The sequence below is a fragment of the Myotis nattereri genome (assembly GCF_964212035.1).
Source record: "Myotis nattereri genome assembly, chromosome: 2".
Lineage (NCBI taxonomy): Eukaryota > Metazoa > Chordata > Mammalia > Chiroptera > Vespertilionidae > Myotis > Myotis nattereri.
In genome coordinates this window covers 121,435,450-121,452,489 of record NC_138076.1, presented here as the reverse complement: position 1 = coordinate 121,452,489, position 17,040 = coordinate 121,435,450, and the positions used below count along the sequence as shown (strand labels likewise).

Sequence of the window (17,040 nt, the reverse complement as noted above, 5' to 3'; positions counted from 1 at the left end):
CTAAGCCTTGTTTTCATGAAGGGTTGTTGTATTACTTAAAATAATCTATCTTTCATTTAATATGGATATAAGTATACATATGCCTGACACATAAATGTTAACTGTTAAGGGTACCTCAGTAATAATTTCTCTTGAATCAAGTTCCCTGGGGTGTTAGGGGCTGGAAAGGAAAGGTGAAGCCAACAGACATTGGAGCTTTGGTTTTGCCTGAGAGACTCCCTCCCAGTCCCTGGCTTCCTCCCTGGCTGTCTGTGCCACCTTAGGTTTCTGGTGGGGTCCAGGCCCTCGTGTTTTCTTGCCATAGCATCTTTGTTCTGCTGAGGATGTGTGACTAGCCCTCGCAGTCCCTCCTTTGTTGTCCTAGGTCTCAGTGTTTATTCCTGGCATTTGTGGAACTGTGGTCGGGGTGTCACAACCTCCTGTTTCCTGGACAACCTCCTGTTCTCTCGAGGGACAAGGGCTCCAACTCTGCTCAGCTTCTCCGGATTTCATCACCTTTTCTCTGTACAGATGCTGGGCTTCTTAGCACATTGTCTACATTCACCTGGATCTTCGTGTCCTTTACACCTGTGGGGCCAGCTCTATGAGGCTCCTCCTTCAACCCCATGTTCCCATGTTCCCATGTTCCCATGGCCTCTTTGCAAGAGGGGAAGGAGCCCTGCCCCACAGCTGGAGATAGAGCTCCAGAAATACAATTTCCATGGCCTCTGCCTCCTGGGTGTGACCCCCTTTACGCCCCCCGGCCCCCCGCCCACACACACACCCCTTCTGGATGTGACCACCGCCGCCTCCAATGCTTCCACTTCTCTTTCAGGCGTTACTCTTTACACCCCATCCTAGGTTCCTGTGTTAGTAAATGGCAACTCCAGCCTTTCAACTGCCAAGAACAGAAATCTTTGAATCATTCTCAGTTCCTCTCCCCATATCCAATGCATCAGCAGGCCCGTCAGCTATACTTTCAAAATCCAAAATCTGCCTGAGCAGCAAGGGGCTTACTTTCTTCTTGGTACGAATGTCCCGCTTGACCACATGACATATCAACCAGAGAATCAAACCAGAAGTCAAGAGAAATGAATGCAAGTTTCAGATCTGCAACACTGGGACTAAGAATGAAATGATAACTTGCAGTGTGTTGGGTGTTTTTTATGTTCCAGGCACTAAGTCCTTTACATGGGCTATCTTACTCTGTGACCTTGGACTGATGACTTCGCCTCTCTGTTTCTTTATCTCTAACATGGAGATGACAGTGTGAAGCTGTAGCGAAATAATGTATGTGAGAGTGTTTGGAAAAAAGTACCAAGAGATATATGTAGACCCAAAGCGATCATCTTCAGGCCTTTGAAGAGTCCATATTAGACAGAGGAGGAATGATGGCAAAGTTCCGGCTGATGGTGAATTTGATAGCCCAGTTTTGTGAAGGCAGAATGTGAGGCCCATGGTGCTGCTTTATCTGTCACCTGAGCTCGGGGTGTCTGTCTTCTGGCACAAATGTGACACCTGTTGTAGGAGAAATAGGCCTTGGCAGCTGGCACTCTGGGAGGAGAGGTCTGGCCAGGAGCAGGAGGAGTTCACTTACTAGAAGGCAAGTGACAAGCGTCAATAGTTAAATCAGCACATTCTTTAGCTCCATGTTCCCCAAGGGGACTAAGCAGTGCCTGGGTCTCCACTAGCTGGGTTAATACAGAGGAAAAGGCAGGGGAAGAGGACCTACCAAATGCCTAGCCCAGTGCCTCACACTTAATAGGCACTTGGTGAATATTAAGTGTGTGTGTGTGTGTGTGTCGGGGGGGATGGCTAGGGGGACAGAGGGATGGGGGATGGGAGAACAGAAAGCAGTACCCATGAAACACAGGAAGTGTTATCTTGCTCTACCACTGAGTCACTGCTGGCCCACAGTCCACTTACTTCTCTGGTCAATAAGCCCAGAGAGAAGAGAGTGAGAGAGCTACTGGCCATTTGCAGTTTATAGAATTTTTTTTTTTTAGATCTTTTTACTGATTTTTAGAGAGAGAATAAGGGAGAGGGAGGGAAAAATTGATGTAAGAATGAAACATCAATCGGCTGCCTCCTGTACACAATCCAACCAGGGATCAAGCCCATAACCCGGGTATCTGCCCTAACCAGAATCAAACCGGCAACCTTTTGGTGTACAGGACGATGCCTAAACAACTGAGCCACACTGGCCAGAACTGAAGTTTATAGAATTTCAAACGGGCTAGAACTCACATCTCCTGACTCCCAAGTCCAAAACCCCAAAGTCAGAAATTGTCAGGGGAAAGGAATGCTTACTGAGTACTTACTGAGTACACACTAGGTCTGACATGCATAATTTAGTCCTCACTGGTGCTATGAGGCAGGTGTGTTTTTATCCCACCATCCAGATGAAGAAACTAAGGTCAAAGTGGTTAAATTACTTGTTCAAGTAGTCACTGTTTCTAAGTGGTGGGTGTACAATTTGACCTTTCTGACTCCAAAGCCTTGCTTGTCTTTCTCCTATATTGTGGCGTTTGCAAAGGGAATTTCCTTTTCCTTCAATTTACTGAAGGCTGGCCTGTGGACTTAGCACGTATTTCAAAGCCATTCAGACTCACCCGTGACCCAGGGGCAGGGCATGGTTAGGATCACTTCCACTCCCCACAGTGGGTTTTCCTTGTTCACTGAGAGAGCCACTGCTTACCTTCTTTTAAAGTAGTGGTTCTCAACCTGTGGGTCGCGACCCCTTTGGGGGTCAAACGACCCTTTCACAGGGGTCGCCTAAGACCATCGGAAAACACATACATAATTATATATTGTTTTTGTGATTAATCACTATGCTTTAATTATGTTCAATTTGTAACAATGAAAATACATCTTGCATATCAGATATGTGCACTACGATTCATAACAGTAGCAAAATTACAGTTATGAAGTAGCAATGAAAATAATGTTATGGTTGGGGGTCACCACAACATGAGGAACTGTATTAAAGGGTCGCGGCATTAGGAAGGTTGAGAACCACTATTTTAAAGAGAAATAGAGCTGAACAGTAGTTAAAGGTGATAAAGAGAGATTTTTGTTTAGTACTGTCACAGTATGGAAGAGAGACTTCAGTGTAGAACTGAGCTCAATTCTGAGTATGACGAAGACAACTGGGGATTAATAGTCAAGAAACAGAGTGCGTGTGTCAGTGCATGAAAAATTACTTAAAAGAGACATTAAGGGTATGGGGATTCTTGCTAAAAAGATTTAACAGGATTCTTCCTAAAAATGGCTAGGCAGGCCAATACAGGGCCCAAAGACGGGGCCCAGTCTACAGGAGGGCTCAGAAGAGCCTAAGACATGGTCAAGGAGAGAGTCTTTGTCAATGCCCAGTGAATGCCGGGAGAAGACATGCTGAAGACCAAGTGGTAGTTCATTGACCTTAGGATAAGTTGTCTCACTTTTGGTGTGACTTTTAAGAGTCAAAAGAATTTGATTGGAATTTAAAACTAATTATGAGAAAGAATGCATCTGAGACCTATAACTCCCACTGATAGGACAAAAAGCATTTTTATTTTTATTTCTTCACAACTTTATCTGAAGTAGATGGTTTTTAGTCATAAGTGCAAAGTCAAGGAAGAAATGACCCAGTCATTCAGAGACAGAAGCAAGCAGGGCCTGCCCTCTCCTCCCACAGGGTGACTTATTTTTCACTGAGTCACCTGAGCCTCCAGCCACTAGCCAGCAGCTCCCTGGGCTTGCGAAAGGATGGGCTTTTACATGAGATGTGGTTGAGTTGGGATGAGCAGATGGACAAACCAGCTTTCCCCTGAGCTCATCCAGAAATGCAGGGTGTAAATCTAGGTGCATTTGTTATCTTTCTGCCTCACTCCCATATCCTCACCTCACTTCAGTGGCCCCAGAATCCTGCTTCCCCAGAACATCCCCTACATGAACTAATCTGACCTGCTGTTTCTGACTGCCAGCTGGCCAGCCATGGAAACAGGAGAGACCTTGATAACAGGCAGAGGGATAAATCTGCACAAGTTCCTATAAACATAACATGCGCAGAGGTTTGATGTCTGTGTAGAAACCCAAAGGCGCAGATCCTCAGCTGAGGCCTCTGTCCCCAGAACTCCTTAAAGTCTGTGCCAAAAAGTCCCACAGAAGCAAATGTAGGCAGAATGAGAAAACTCTGGCTTATGAGACAGAGGCTCTCTGTTCTGATTCTGGCTTTGAAACAACTAACTCTGTGACTTTAAACTCTGAGCTTCTCTTTCCCCATCTATAAAATGGGAATAATCAGACCTGGTCTATTTCATAGATTCTCATAAGGCTCGAGTGCCTATGAGGTGCTTAGTAAACACTAAAGGGGCACACGAAACTGTAAGAAAAGCACCCACACACCCTCATAATCTATCTCCTCCTAGAGTCAGCTACATAAACACTCATGCAGAACACTGATGTCCACCTTCTGTGGGCCCATATTTGTGGGTTGTGCTCTTTCCTCTGTCTGGTTGACTATCTCTCTCCTGGTGCCGCAAAGGGGCTCCTGGGACACTTCTGCTTTCGGCCTGCTATTGGCTCCCAGGGATCAGAGATGTTGGTCTAACTCCTGTGTGCTGTGTCCACTGTAGTACCATGGTAGTGTCTTAATGGAGCTGTTGGAAGGAAAGCAGAAGCTCATTGAAAATCCATCTGAACACTTGCGTTCTAGTCTTAGCCTTGTCACTGTATATTAAGTGAGCCCAGATAAGCCATTTGACCAGCCAGGGTCCCATTTTCCTCACCTGGAGATGACTGCATGATCCTGAAAGCCCCTCCAGCCCTTGATAGTCTATGATTCTGATTATGGCTAACAGTGACTTGGTTCCAAATATTCACAGTCTAACATCCACGCCCAAGCCGTCTCCTTGACACGCAGTAAGCTCTGACCCCCCGTGAACAGCAGTGTGACCACTGAATTCTGATTTCTCCCCACCCTCACCCTCAGTGCAGCTCCTTGCCTCTTTGCTTGGTTGTGAATGCGAGCGGTTTCCTGTGCCCTCTCACTTTCATCATAGTTTGGCTTTTAGCCTTCCCAGATTTGTGTAAGCCAGATTTATGAGGTCAAGTGATGCTGAAGACCTAGAGCTGTCAGGGTGCAGGCATCAGTAGTCACACAGCCCCCATGTCAATCCAGGAATATCTAGGCCTCGAATCTTATAAATGTGTTTGACACACACCAAGTCCCAGGCCCACCCTTTCCTGCCTCCCCCAGATCTGGATGGAATGCTGTGCAGTTGTGGGGTGGGGCTCCCCAACTAGATACCATGCTGTTTCATTGGGCTTGAAGGAAAAAGACTAAGCTGGAAAGGGAACTCATGCAGGGAAAAGCTTAGTTCTACTGCCTTTCACACCATTTCTCCACTGCAGCCTTGGGAGAAATCTGCCTCCAGTGGAAACTGGGGAAGAATCAGCCTGTACTGGGTTACCAGTGGGAGGATAATGCTCCATTTCCACCTGATTTGTAGAAGATAGCAAATCCTAATGGGCTACCAGCTCACTTCCTCTCTCTCTGCCCAAGTGACCTTGGCCAACATTGTAATTTTCTCCCAACACCACCATTCACACTTCGTACCCACCATATGAAGAGGAGTGAGGAGCAGCAGAAGGAGAGATGATTATCTGTAGTATTCCCCCCAAATCTTACAGATTTATGAGGTCTTCAAGTGATGTTGACCTGTTCCTCTCTTCTTCTTTCCCTTCCACAGGGTATGGCAGTTGGAGAGAACTGGCCAAGGCTCTAGCCAGCAGAAACATTCCAGCTGTGGATCCAAATCTTCAGTTCTACCATCCCCGGAGGCGAGGCCTCCAGGTATGTGGCAGGGCCAGCCCATTTTCCCTGCCAGTGAATTAACATGGGACCTTGGCTGCCTCTGCCCCTGTAGCCTTAAGGGAAACCTGCTTTTCTGTGGTAAGAGAGGCAGAGGAGAAAGAGTCCCTGGGATGGCAGCCTGACCTCAGAGGATTTCCTAGCTGGGTGGGTAGAGATGTGCATCCTGTCCTCCTCAAAGCCTTCATCACATAGTTCAAGGTGCCCATGTCTGACCCTCCAGGTATGTGACCGCCATCTCCAGCAGCAACAAGGGCTTGAGGTGGGTCCCACATGTCCTGCCCTCTGCCAGCCTGAAGACTGGGCTCGTCCTTTAGTTACAATTCCAGATCCTTACTTCTAAGAGTCAGAGGTGATGCGATAGACAGACACCTCCTCCCCTGCAAATAGCTGGGGGACAGATTTGTAATGGAGCATTTTTCCTGTAGTGTTTCTTGGACCAACAGTTCCTAGTGAGGAAAGAGCAGCATTGAGTTTGGGGGTTTAGGGGTGGGAGATTAGGGAAATTGCGATTCAATTTAGCCTAGAGCCCAGCGGTTGAGTCTAGAACAGTATGGGTCCTGAAGACTGGACCAGAACCAAACTGAACCTGTGGACTTGCACAGTAGGGAACAGTTGGGATGTCCCCAAGGGACTCCCACTTGTTAGGACAAATGAGTGAGAAATCTGGACAGAGTCCTGGGGGATACAGAGGAAGGGAGGCAAGGTCTTGCCCTCTGGAGAGCCTGATCTAATTAGAAAAAGTTTCTTTCCATATGGGAAGACTGAAAAAAATGCAGGAAAGTAAAAGAACCTCAGGAGATACATTGATGAAACTGTAAGGAGGTATATTCCTGAGGGATACAGTGTGAATGATAAATGGAGTGTCCCTTAAGTGGATAAGCTTCCTGGGGCCAGGGCTGTGTCTCCTGACCTCTACTTCCCCAGGGGCACTTTCAAGGGGCCCCAAATCCTGTTCTCACCCTAATTCCCACCAAGTTCATTCTTCACTCTTCTGTCAGGACCAAGACTTTGAGCGAGGTGGGAGCAGTAACAGCAGCTACCTGCAGTGGAATAAAGCTGTTCCCTGGCTCTCAGAGGTAAGGGCTGTCCCTGCTCTTTGAGAGGGTTATAGCTTTTACAGATAATTCTGGAGACCACAGAAAAATTTTTTTCCAGTGGTTATTGTTAAAAATGTTTACCTAGACACCCACACCCACACCCACACGCACACGTACACCCACACCCACACCCACACCCACACCCACACCCACACCCACACCCACACCTGAGGGGAAAAAATTTTTTTTTACCTAATTTTGGGGAAAAAAAGATTCCAGGCTTACTCGATTTTCTTGCTTTAGAGAAGAACTAACATTTGCTATGAGCCTACTATGTGCCAGGCTTTGTGTATCATTTCATTTCAGCTTTAATACCCTGTAAAATAGTATCACTATCCTCATTTTATAGGCAAGAAAAACAAGGCTCAGGGAAGCCATGATTTCCATGTTGCTGCCAATTCCCCATATTAAAGATAGGCTTTCCAAACTGTCTTTCTTGAACCATTAAGCCCCATAAGATATTCCAGGAAGAAAGGAGTTCATTGTTAAATAAGGTTTAAAAGCTATATATTGCATCCACTTCTTGGAAATACACATTAGCACATGAAAGTTTCTGAGAAGTTCTGTAATAATCTGTTTAACTTGGTTTAGCTCAGCATGTACCAAACTCATTTGCCTCCTGAATTGCTTTTTCCCACGGAACAGCTATTAATAATCTATGAAACTAGTTTTTTAAGGAACATACACTATGAAAACAGTGTTTTAAGGAATATATGTTGTTTCAGAAAATTTTTACTGGAAGCAGTTAAACATGTGAATAAAAAAAGTTGTCATAACCATCATGATACCTTTTATTTATATAGGATTTGAGATTTTTTCCTTTGGTCAAGAAACTGGAGCTCAGAGAGGTTAATTAACATGCTTAAGATTACCTTGAGTAAACACATATGCCAAGACTCCATAGTACCATGGTGCTTTGGGGGAATATTGTAAATTGGGGTTTCATATTTTACAACTTGTCCACATAGATTACTTTTCTGGGCTGGGTGGTACTGGCTAGCCCATTGTTTTTATCTATACTCATCACAAATTGACCTCTTCAGCCTGGGTGATCTTATTTCCAATCTACCCATTTGCTGTGGGGCGGGAGAGAAGGAGGCAGTATCATGCTAAATGTGACATTAGGAGTAGGTTATTCATCCTGAGAAACTGCCTGTTTAAAGCCCCGAGAGAGGATGGATTACAACACTGGTACACTGACATCATCAGGTAATTATGCCCCACCCCAACTAGAGATAGTATTTTGAAAAGAAGGTGTCTTAGAGACTATTGGTCCAGTGATCCAGCCTTGTCTCCTTTGAACACAGTTTGGATCTTTTTTTTTTTTTTAAATATATATATATATATATATTTAAATAATATATATAATAATATATATATTATTTCAGAGAGGCAGGAAGAGGGAGAGAGAGATAGAAACATAAATGATGAGAGAGAATCATTGAGCCCGAAACCCGGGCATGTGCCCTGACTGGGAATGAAACCATGACCTCCTGGTTCATAGGTCAGTGCTCAACCACTGAGCCACTGTGGCCAGGCTGGATTTTTAAAAATATTTTATTCTTTTTTCAGATGTTTATTGACTACTGTATTTCTTCTCTTTGGATTGCATATTTGTATCTCTTGCCCATTTTTCATTGGGTTATTTTCTGTCCATAAATTAGCTATATAAATAATAAGTTACATAAAGTATTTATAAATTAGTTTACCAATTAGTGATAAAAACTATTTGTCACATGCTATAAATGTTTTGGCAGTTTATTTATTGTGACCAGAATATTTTTATTTTCTTTTTGCATCATTATTCTTCTTTTCTGAAAAACAATTTTATTTATAATGTCAGATATTTTATTTGTAATCTCTTCTTTTTCTTTATTTTAGAGAGAGAGGAAGGGAGAGGGATAGAGAGATAGACACATCAATGAGCAAGAAACATCGATCAGTTATCTTCTGCACACCCCCTACTGGGGATTGAACCACAACCCAGGCATGATCGAACCCGTGACTTCTTGGTTCATGGGTTGATGATCAACCATTGAGCCACATGGGCCAGGCTGGATAATTTTTCTTGATGAACTAATTATTTTGAAAAATTATAATTACTCACCAGCTGGTGTGGCTCAGTGGTTGACGGTTGACCTGTGAACCAGGAGGTTGCTGGTCTAATTCTCGGTCAGGGGACATGCCAGAGTTGTGGGCTGAGATCCCCAGGGCGGGTGTACAAGAGTTAGCCAATCAATGATTCTCTTATTGATGTTTCTATCTTTCTCTCCCTCTCCCTTCCTCTCTGAAATCAATACAAATATATTTTTTAAAGAAGAAAAATTATAACTACATAACATTCTGCATTTATTTATCATTAACGTTACCACTTTTTTTTTTTGCCCATCAAAAATAGAGATATACAGGGTGTCCCCCAAAAATGTATACACGCTTAAACAACTGATAGCTTAATTTTGAAAATGAAACGTATTTTAATAAACACTGCCTTTATAATCATTCAGTGTGTGTGTATACATTTTTGGGGGACATCCTACATATAAAATGGCAATAGTGAACAATAGTAAATAGTGATTAACATAAAATTAACTTTTTAAAGAATAGTTGATCTTTTAGTAAGAATATATGGCCTTTTGGTGGTAAATACCTGATTTCCTTTTTTTTTTTTTTTAATACTCACCCAAGGGTATGTTTTTACTGACTTTAGAGAGAGAGAAGTAGTGAGAGAGAAATAGTGATTGATTACCTCCTGTATGCACCCCAACGGGGGATTGAATCCACAACCTAGGTATGTGCTCTGACCAGGAATCAAACCTACAACCTTTTGATGTATAGGACAATGCTCCAACCAGCTGAGCCACCTAGCTGTGGCTGACTTTGTGTTTTGTTTTTTTTAATAATATGGAAAGTAGCTTACAAAATCCCCATTACAGTCTTCAGGGATCTTCAGGGAGTCACTGATCCAATCTTCTTATTTTTTTAAAAAAATATTTTATTAATTTTTTACAGAGAGGAAGGGAGAGGGATAGAGAGTCAGAAACAAACATCAATGAGAGAGAAACATTGATCAGCTGCCTCCTGCACACTCCCTACTGGGGATGTGCCTGCAACCAAGGTACATGCCCTTGGCTGGAATCGAACCTTGGACCCTTGAGTCCGCAGGCTGATGCTCTAGCACTGAGCCAAACCAGTTAGGGCCCAATCTTCTTATTTTACTAACAAGGAAAATAAGGGCCTGAAAGGTTAACTAACATATGAAGGCACATATGTTCCAACTCTCTTCCAGCCCATCAAAGGGACCTCTTCTTTTCTTCCCATCCCCTTACCTGTCTCCTGTTTTGACATATAGTTTCAGCAAGGAGTGATATGTCATTTATTGAACAAGTACTAGCTGCCAGGAGCTGTTAGGTAATGAGAGGGGTTAACTCACTCACTCAAGGTGGCATAGCTAGTACATAGCCCTGGTCTGGTGGGAGCAAGGAAGAATATAAGAAGGCTGACAGTCTCTTTGACTGTCTCCCTGCCCCAGACATTGGCCACTCAGTCTCTGAGGCCAGGAGTCACTCTCAAAAGCAGAACAGTCTTGGACATTCTACTTGGTGAGTCAGAAGCCATCAGAATGGATGCCGGGGAGGCTGGCCTTCATGGGGTAACTGCCCTCAAAAATTTATTCCTGTCAACCCAAATCATAAATACTAACTAGTAAACCCACTAACTAAACCTCAATGCCAGTTTATTCATTTACCAGTCAATATATGGGTCCTTTGACCGAAACACTGCCTGCTATTCAGGATACTCCCCCTGGAAAACCAAGAGAGTTATAAGAAAGAAGTTTGGTGATACAAAATCAGATCAAAGCAAGTCAGAATTTTCGTGGGCCATATCATGTGGGCTTTGGTGAGGCAGCATCCCTTAAGAGAGGGTTGGGATGTAGATTTCTTCTCAGGCTCTCCTTTTTTGGGGGGATGTGGTGGTGGTTTATAGTTTTATTGAGATATGATTTATATACCATATTAGAGGCCCAGTGCACGAATTCGTGTACAGGTGGGGTCCGGCCTGCCTGCTCTGATTGGGGTGATCCAGCCAGGCGACTGGGGGGAGGGGCCATGGGCGGTTGGTTAAACTCCCAGTCGAACTGGTCGAGGGGACAATTTGCATATTAGCCTTTGTTATATAGGATAATTCACCCATTTAAAAACACTAATCTACTTTGTGTCTCTCTAGAGTTGCCTGTCCTAGACATTTCATGTAAATGGAATCATATAATATGTGGCTATTTCTGTCTGACTTCTTTCACTGAGCATCACGTTTTCAAGGCTCATCATGGTGTAGCATGTGTCAGTACTTCTATTTCTTATTGCTGAATAACATTCTATGTGTGGATATACCACATTTTATGAATCCATTGACACATGGATATTTGGGTTGTTTCTGCTTTTTGGTTATCATGACTAATGCTGCTGTGAATGTTTGTGTACAAGTTTTTGTGTGGATCAGACTCTCCTGTTTTCAGAGCCCAGAAACACCACATCATCGTACCAAGTGATACAAGTGGCATCTCCGTTTGTTTACAAATCATCTATTCAGATGGGAAATCTTACCTATCAGGATTTCACCAAATGGGCCTTTGGTCCTTTCCTCAAAACCCAGAGCTACCTCTTACCTTCATGGAGTTTGGAGCTCTTAATTTCAAGGCAGAGTTCCCTCAAAGGACAGGTGTAAATAGGGAATCAAGAGTAGCTTGAGTAGAAACTCGGAACAGGAGTCTGGTATATAGGAACCAGTGACCTCGCTGTCTTGCTGTGTTGGGGTCCTGTGGTCCAGCCTCTGTGCTTCTCCTGGGCGAGGCCTCATTGCCCCATGAGGTGAGCCTGCAACCAGCCGTGCTGGTTGTGTGAGTGTGAATCTGACTGAACAGCAGTGCGGCCAGTGGAGGGCCAGTGAGGGAGGCTCACATCCTGTGACGGGCTTCCGACCTCTCCTGGAGGTAGAGCTGACGCTCCTGCCTTCCTGCCCTCTGCACCCCACACCTCTGCATACCACACCTTTTTTGAGGACCACATCTCTTTTTATCTTTAACTGGCACAAAGCCGCCACTCAGCGCTTATAGAATAAATGAGGGAACATGTGGTTCTGGGCTTAACTTCTCCAAAATAATTGAGATATGCAGGGAATACAGAGGAGGAAAAAGGCCTCGGGGAGAAGGATTTGAGAAGAGCCTTGAAGGATGAGCTGCAGTTTGCAGGTCAGGAGGAAAGGAAAGGGCCTTCCAACCAGGAAATAGTATTTGCAAGGCATGGAGAGGTAAAGGAGTTTGCTGTGGGTGGAGTTTGGATGTGTGACAGAGAGTGGTGTGAGGTGAGGCTGGGAAAGTAGGTCAGTCATGCCAGGGTGAGGTTTGTTCTGACGCCTTCTGGGAACATCCAGAGCAGCAATTCTGCAGGCAGGGGGAAGAATTATGGGGGGGGGGGGGGGAGCTTCGATCCAGTTGGAGGCTCTGCTGCAGGCCTGGCAAGCCCAGTGAGGCCTGGCAAGCCCAGTGAGGCCTGGTAGAGGCAGCTTCGTGAGGGTGGAAGACAATGGATTTCCCCGTGGAAGGACCCATCAGGCTGGCCTCACCCTTTTCCTCCCACACTCCAAGACATCCTCCCCACTTCCACAGGATAATTGTTGTGTGTCCTTAGAGAGTCAGTTTACCTCTGTGAGCATCAATATTCTCACCTCTAAAATGAGAGGGTTCCAACAGATACTTTCTCCACTGCTTGTAACTGGGAAGTTCCATATCCTTCATTGGCTGTGGATGTGCTCTGGCAACGGGGGTACCCACGGCCCTTCCCTGGGTCTTAGCCACTGCTAAACTGGAAAGTGGGCAAGTGGCAGTGCTGATGAGCTGGAGTCCCACATCCCTGCCAGATACAAAGTCTGCAAAGCTTGGAGGGACACAAATCCTGGTGGGGTTGCAATGCTGAGCCTGGGAAAGAAGGTGGTGCCTGCTGGTCCCTAAGAGACTCCCCACCTACAGCCTGAGGGTGGGTGACGCCTGGTTTGAGGGCTAGCTTAATGCTGAGTGAGGCCTAGACCTCCAAGGAGATGGAGGTCCTCTTTCTGCGCTCACTCCCGCCCTGCCTGTGGTTTCCTGCAGCACCTCAGGCGAGACCATGAGAGGGCGGTGGGAGGCAGCAAGCGCTGCTCTTCCCTCCTTCCCGCCTTCCCTCCTTCCTGCCTTCCCTCCTTCCCTCCCTCCCTCCTTCCCTCCTTCCCTCCTTCCCTCCCTCCCTCCTTCCCTCCTTCCCTCCTTCCCTCCTTCCCTCCTTCCCTCCTTCCCCTGCCCAGACCCATGGTGGCCTCTGGCCTCCTGGCTGAACACAAAGACTTCTCCAGTGGCATGCCCTGCCTCCGCATCTTGTGGATCTGAGCACACTGCCCAGAAAGTCCTAGGAAGGGGCAGTGAGGAGGCCATTGGCAGAAGACACTGAGTCTTGTAAATGGAGCACAATGTACCCATTCTTTCCTTCCAAGAAGCCTGAACCCGCCTCCCCCCCCCCCCGCCCCCCACCTACCCAGCCCACATTCTCTCTACCACCCATCCCAGCCCCCCACTCATATTCCCTGGAGTGATGGCTGCTTCCCAAGATCCCACATTCCTAGCACTGACCAGGCCAGCACACCCAGGAAGTGCCAAGCTGCTGAAGGGATGGGGAATGATGGGCCCTCCTTGGTCGTTTGTGGATCCAGCTGTGAGCTAGTGAGCTGGCGCCTGCGCCCACCCCACCAGCCACATTCCTGCTGAGGAGTTCTCCCCCACCCCCATGTTCTCTCCCCTCCCATCTCTCCCTCCAGATCTCTTGCTGGAGACCTTATGTCACTTCCTTCTATCTGGGCTTCCAGTCTGGGGGGCCCTTCCTCTGTTTTCCTAAGGGCAGCGTAGATTTTGATAACTGATGGGCCACAATGGGGAGGGCAGGGCAGGGTCTGTTTGTGTAGAGTAATTGAGGTCCCACCTCCCACAACCTGGAGATTAAGCTCTGGGGGAGGGGAGGAGAAAAGAGCTGAGGTGGGGTAATCTGAAACTCTGTCAGGATAAATTGGGACAGTATCCCCATGCTTCGCCTCCCCCCGCCTCCCCCAAGCTCCAGGCTTCCACCCACCCTGAGTACTTGCTGCTGCCTTAGTCCTTTCATTTGAAGGGGGCCCTCTGCTCCAGGACTTCATGCCCTGTTCTGAGGAGGAGAGAGAGAACACATCCTCTGCTCCCGTCTTCCCAGGAGCCTTCCCAGGATTGCCTGGAAGACCGGGCACCTGGTTCATTATTCAGGTGAGGCCTGGGCAAAGTGAGGCTTTGAGCTCCTGAGAGCGGTGGGAGGCCTGGTCTGCCGATGAGTCCCCAGAAACCTCCTGCAGCGCTTTCCCAGCTGCTTCCCCACAAGGGGAGCCCCCAGCGTGGAGACCGCTGGGTAGATAAGATTTCACCCGCAGACAGCTGTGGAGCTTTTCTCTCCCTGGGCATTAGGGGAAGAGGAGAGGAGGGAGCAAGTCTTCGGCTGAAACCCCAGCTTGGCACTTCCTTCCAGTTCCCTCTCATTTCTACCATTCTGTGTGGCTGTTACTCCCCCGCGCCTGGGGAATGCAAACCAGCCCCCTTCCTGCGTGGAAAGAGCTGGGAGTGTGTGTGTGAGTGTGTGTGTGTGTGTGTGTGTGTGTGTGTGTGTGTGTACACATGTACATTTGCACACATGCATGGCAAGAAAAACACGCAAGCCTCAGGGCCAGGCCATGAGGATGAAGTTTCTGAAAGAAGCCAAGGGTCCCAAGGATGGGAATGGGACTAAAGTGGGCCATGACCTTCAACAGTGAGAGGAACACTCGTGCTGGGGCTGTGGTGGCCCGTGCCTCTGACTCTCCACCCAGCCTCTTCAAGTCATGGGCCGCAGGGGCAGGTTTGGGGTGCTCACTCTCACCTGCTTCTCCGCCCGTACAGTTCCGGGGCCGCGCCAACCTGCATGTGTTTGAAGACTGGTGTGGCAGCTCCATCCAGCAGCTCAGGAGAAACCTCCACTTCCCTCTGTACCCCCATGTGAGTGCTGTGGGCCCCCCTCTCCTTTCTCTCTCCACACCATCTCCTCTTCCTCTGCCTACTTCTGTCTCTTATCCCCCCCACCCATCTTCTGTCTTCCCCATCTTTCTTTTTACTTCTGGTTTGCTTTCTTTCCTTTATCTCGTGGGCCCTTCTTTCCTCTCTGCACAGTATCTGCTTGTTCCCACCCTAGAGATTCCTTCGATGTCTCTGTCATCCTCGCCACCATTTCAGCTTTAGACCCTCATTTTGGTTCATCATCTAGTTTTCCCAGGGCCATCATGTGCAGTTGTGCTGGTGGTGTACTCTTCACGGTCACCTGGACAAAGTGGCCCAGTGGGAGTGGAAATCTTCCCCATATTTCATACCAAGCCATGCCCTGGCCCAGCCTGTCGCCCTCCCTCCTGATCTTCCCACCAGGCCTGACTGGACCAGTCTCCACTTCCTCTTCCCTCTTCTGGGTAACAGTTTTCCTCCCCTTTCTTGGCATAGATCCGCACAACTCTGAGGAAGCTGGCCGTATCTCCCAAATGGACCAACTATGGCCTCCGCATCTTTGGCTACCTGCACCCCTTCACCGATGGTGAGGCCAGCCCCAACGTCCCACCCTTCCACTTCCTGCCCCGGAGTTCTTTAGGGAGTCCAGAGAACATAGGCCCGTGGCTGTGAAATAAGTCTGCCCTGGGACCCTGTTAGTACATCTTTGATGAGAAATCGAGTGCAGGTGCAGTCTCATCCGGTCCACCCCCACCCACAGGCTGTCTTCACTCCTTGACTTGCAGAGTCTGGAACTAGCTCACCTCTCTCTCTAGTCTTCCCACCTACGCAGTGTCTCCCAGGGTGGAGAAACCCACTCTACCGGGGGGAAGCCACGCACCAAGGCCCCAAGAGAATTTAATGACTACACATAACACAGGCCTCAGCCCTGACACTGATGTTCTTGCTCTCACCTGGACTCTCCCCCGCTGCCTAGGGCCAATCCAGTTTGCCGTTGCTGCAGACGACAATGCGGAATTCTGGCTGAGCCAGGACGACCAGGTTTCAGGTCTTCAGCTACTGGCCAGTGTGGGCAAGGTAGGGTCAGCTCAGCCCATCTCCCTTGGTCCAGGTGCCAGGCATTGAAGGGGCCCCGCCTCCATCAGTAGACTCTCATCACCACTAGTGACTCTGGTGTGATTGCCAGGGAAAAGGTGGGAACAAGAAGATCCTCTCACCCCATCCCATTTTACCCCGCGGAGGAGGAGGAGGAAGGAGTCAGTCTGAGGCTGGGAGAAGACCCCACGGAGATTCATCTTTGGGCTGGGCCTGGGCCACATAACACCTTTTGGTTCAAGACTCCTTAGCTCAGTGCGAAGGACTCACCCAAGGGGATGGATGCTGCGGCCCTTCTGGAAGCGGGGAGGTGCTTCTTGCATGGGTCACTTGGTCACTCCCTTAACTCCCTTCTGTTTTCTCTCCCATCGTCACTCACCATCTTCCTTCCTCTGTTCACTCTCTCAACTTTTCTCCTCCTCATTCCTTCCTTTTTCTTCACTCACCACCTCTCATCCTTCATATTTTCTCCTTCCCTCCTTCTTCTACTCTCTCTCCTCACACTTGTAGACTGGAAAGGAGTGGACTGCCCCTGGAGAGTTTGGGAAATTTCGGAGTCAAATTTCCAAGCCAGTGAGGTGAGTGTGCAGTGTCAGGACATGCACAAGAGCGCCAGAGAAACCCCAGCCTCCCCCAGGGGCTGAGGCCAAATCCAAGTCGTAGAGCCCAGCCCTCCTTCCACCTGCCCCCTCCACTCTCCAGCCGTCCTCATTCACAGGCCTCAGTGGTCAGGGCACCGTGCATTTTGGTAAATGAAGTCTTTGACTTAGAAGCCATCTGGCTCATCATCCCTCATTTCACAGATTAAGAAACTGAGGCCCAGGGGGAATGACTTAATGAAGGCCTCCCAGCTGTTTGGTGACACTCAGGACTGGAAAGCAAAAATAGGCCTCCCTTCTCCCAGTCCTTGCCTTCCACAGGTTCTCTGTACCCAGAGATGT

The 17,040-nt window shown here is 47.6% G+C and overlaps 1 protein-coding gene across 1 annotated transcript in view; it reads left to right on the top strand.

Annotated features, from left to right (window-relative positions):
• The window catches only part of B4GALNT3 (beta-1,4-N-acetyl-galactosaminyltransferase 3), a gene marked incomplete at both ends in the record, with an annotated part of 94,002 nt that overhangs the window by 63,218 nt on the left and 13,744 nt on the right, over positions 1-17,040 (top strand). The window contains 6 exons of the mRNA XM_081083656.1: positions 5,712-5,815; positions 6,835-6,912; positions 14,912-15,007; positions 15,500-15,590; positions 15,981-16,081; positions 16,610-16,677. Coding sequence (XP_080939782.1) covers positions 5,712-5,815; positions 6,835-6,912; positions 14,912-15,007; positions 15,500-15,590; positions 15,981-16,081; positions 16,610-16,677 — 538 coding nt within the window. The remainder of the gene's footprint in view (positions 1-5,711; positions 5,816-6,834; positions 6,913-14,911; positions 15,008-15,499; positions 15,591-15,980; positions 16,082-16,609; positions 16,678-17,040) is intronic.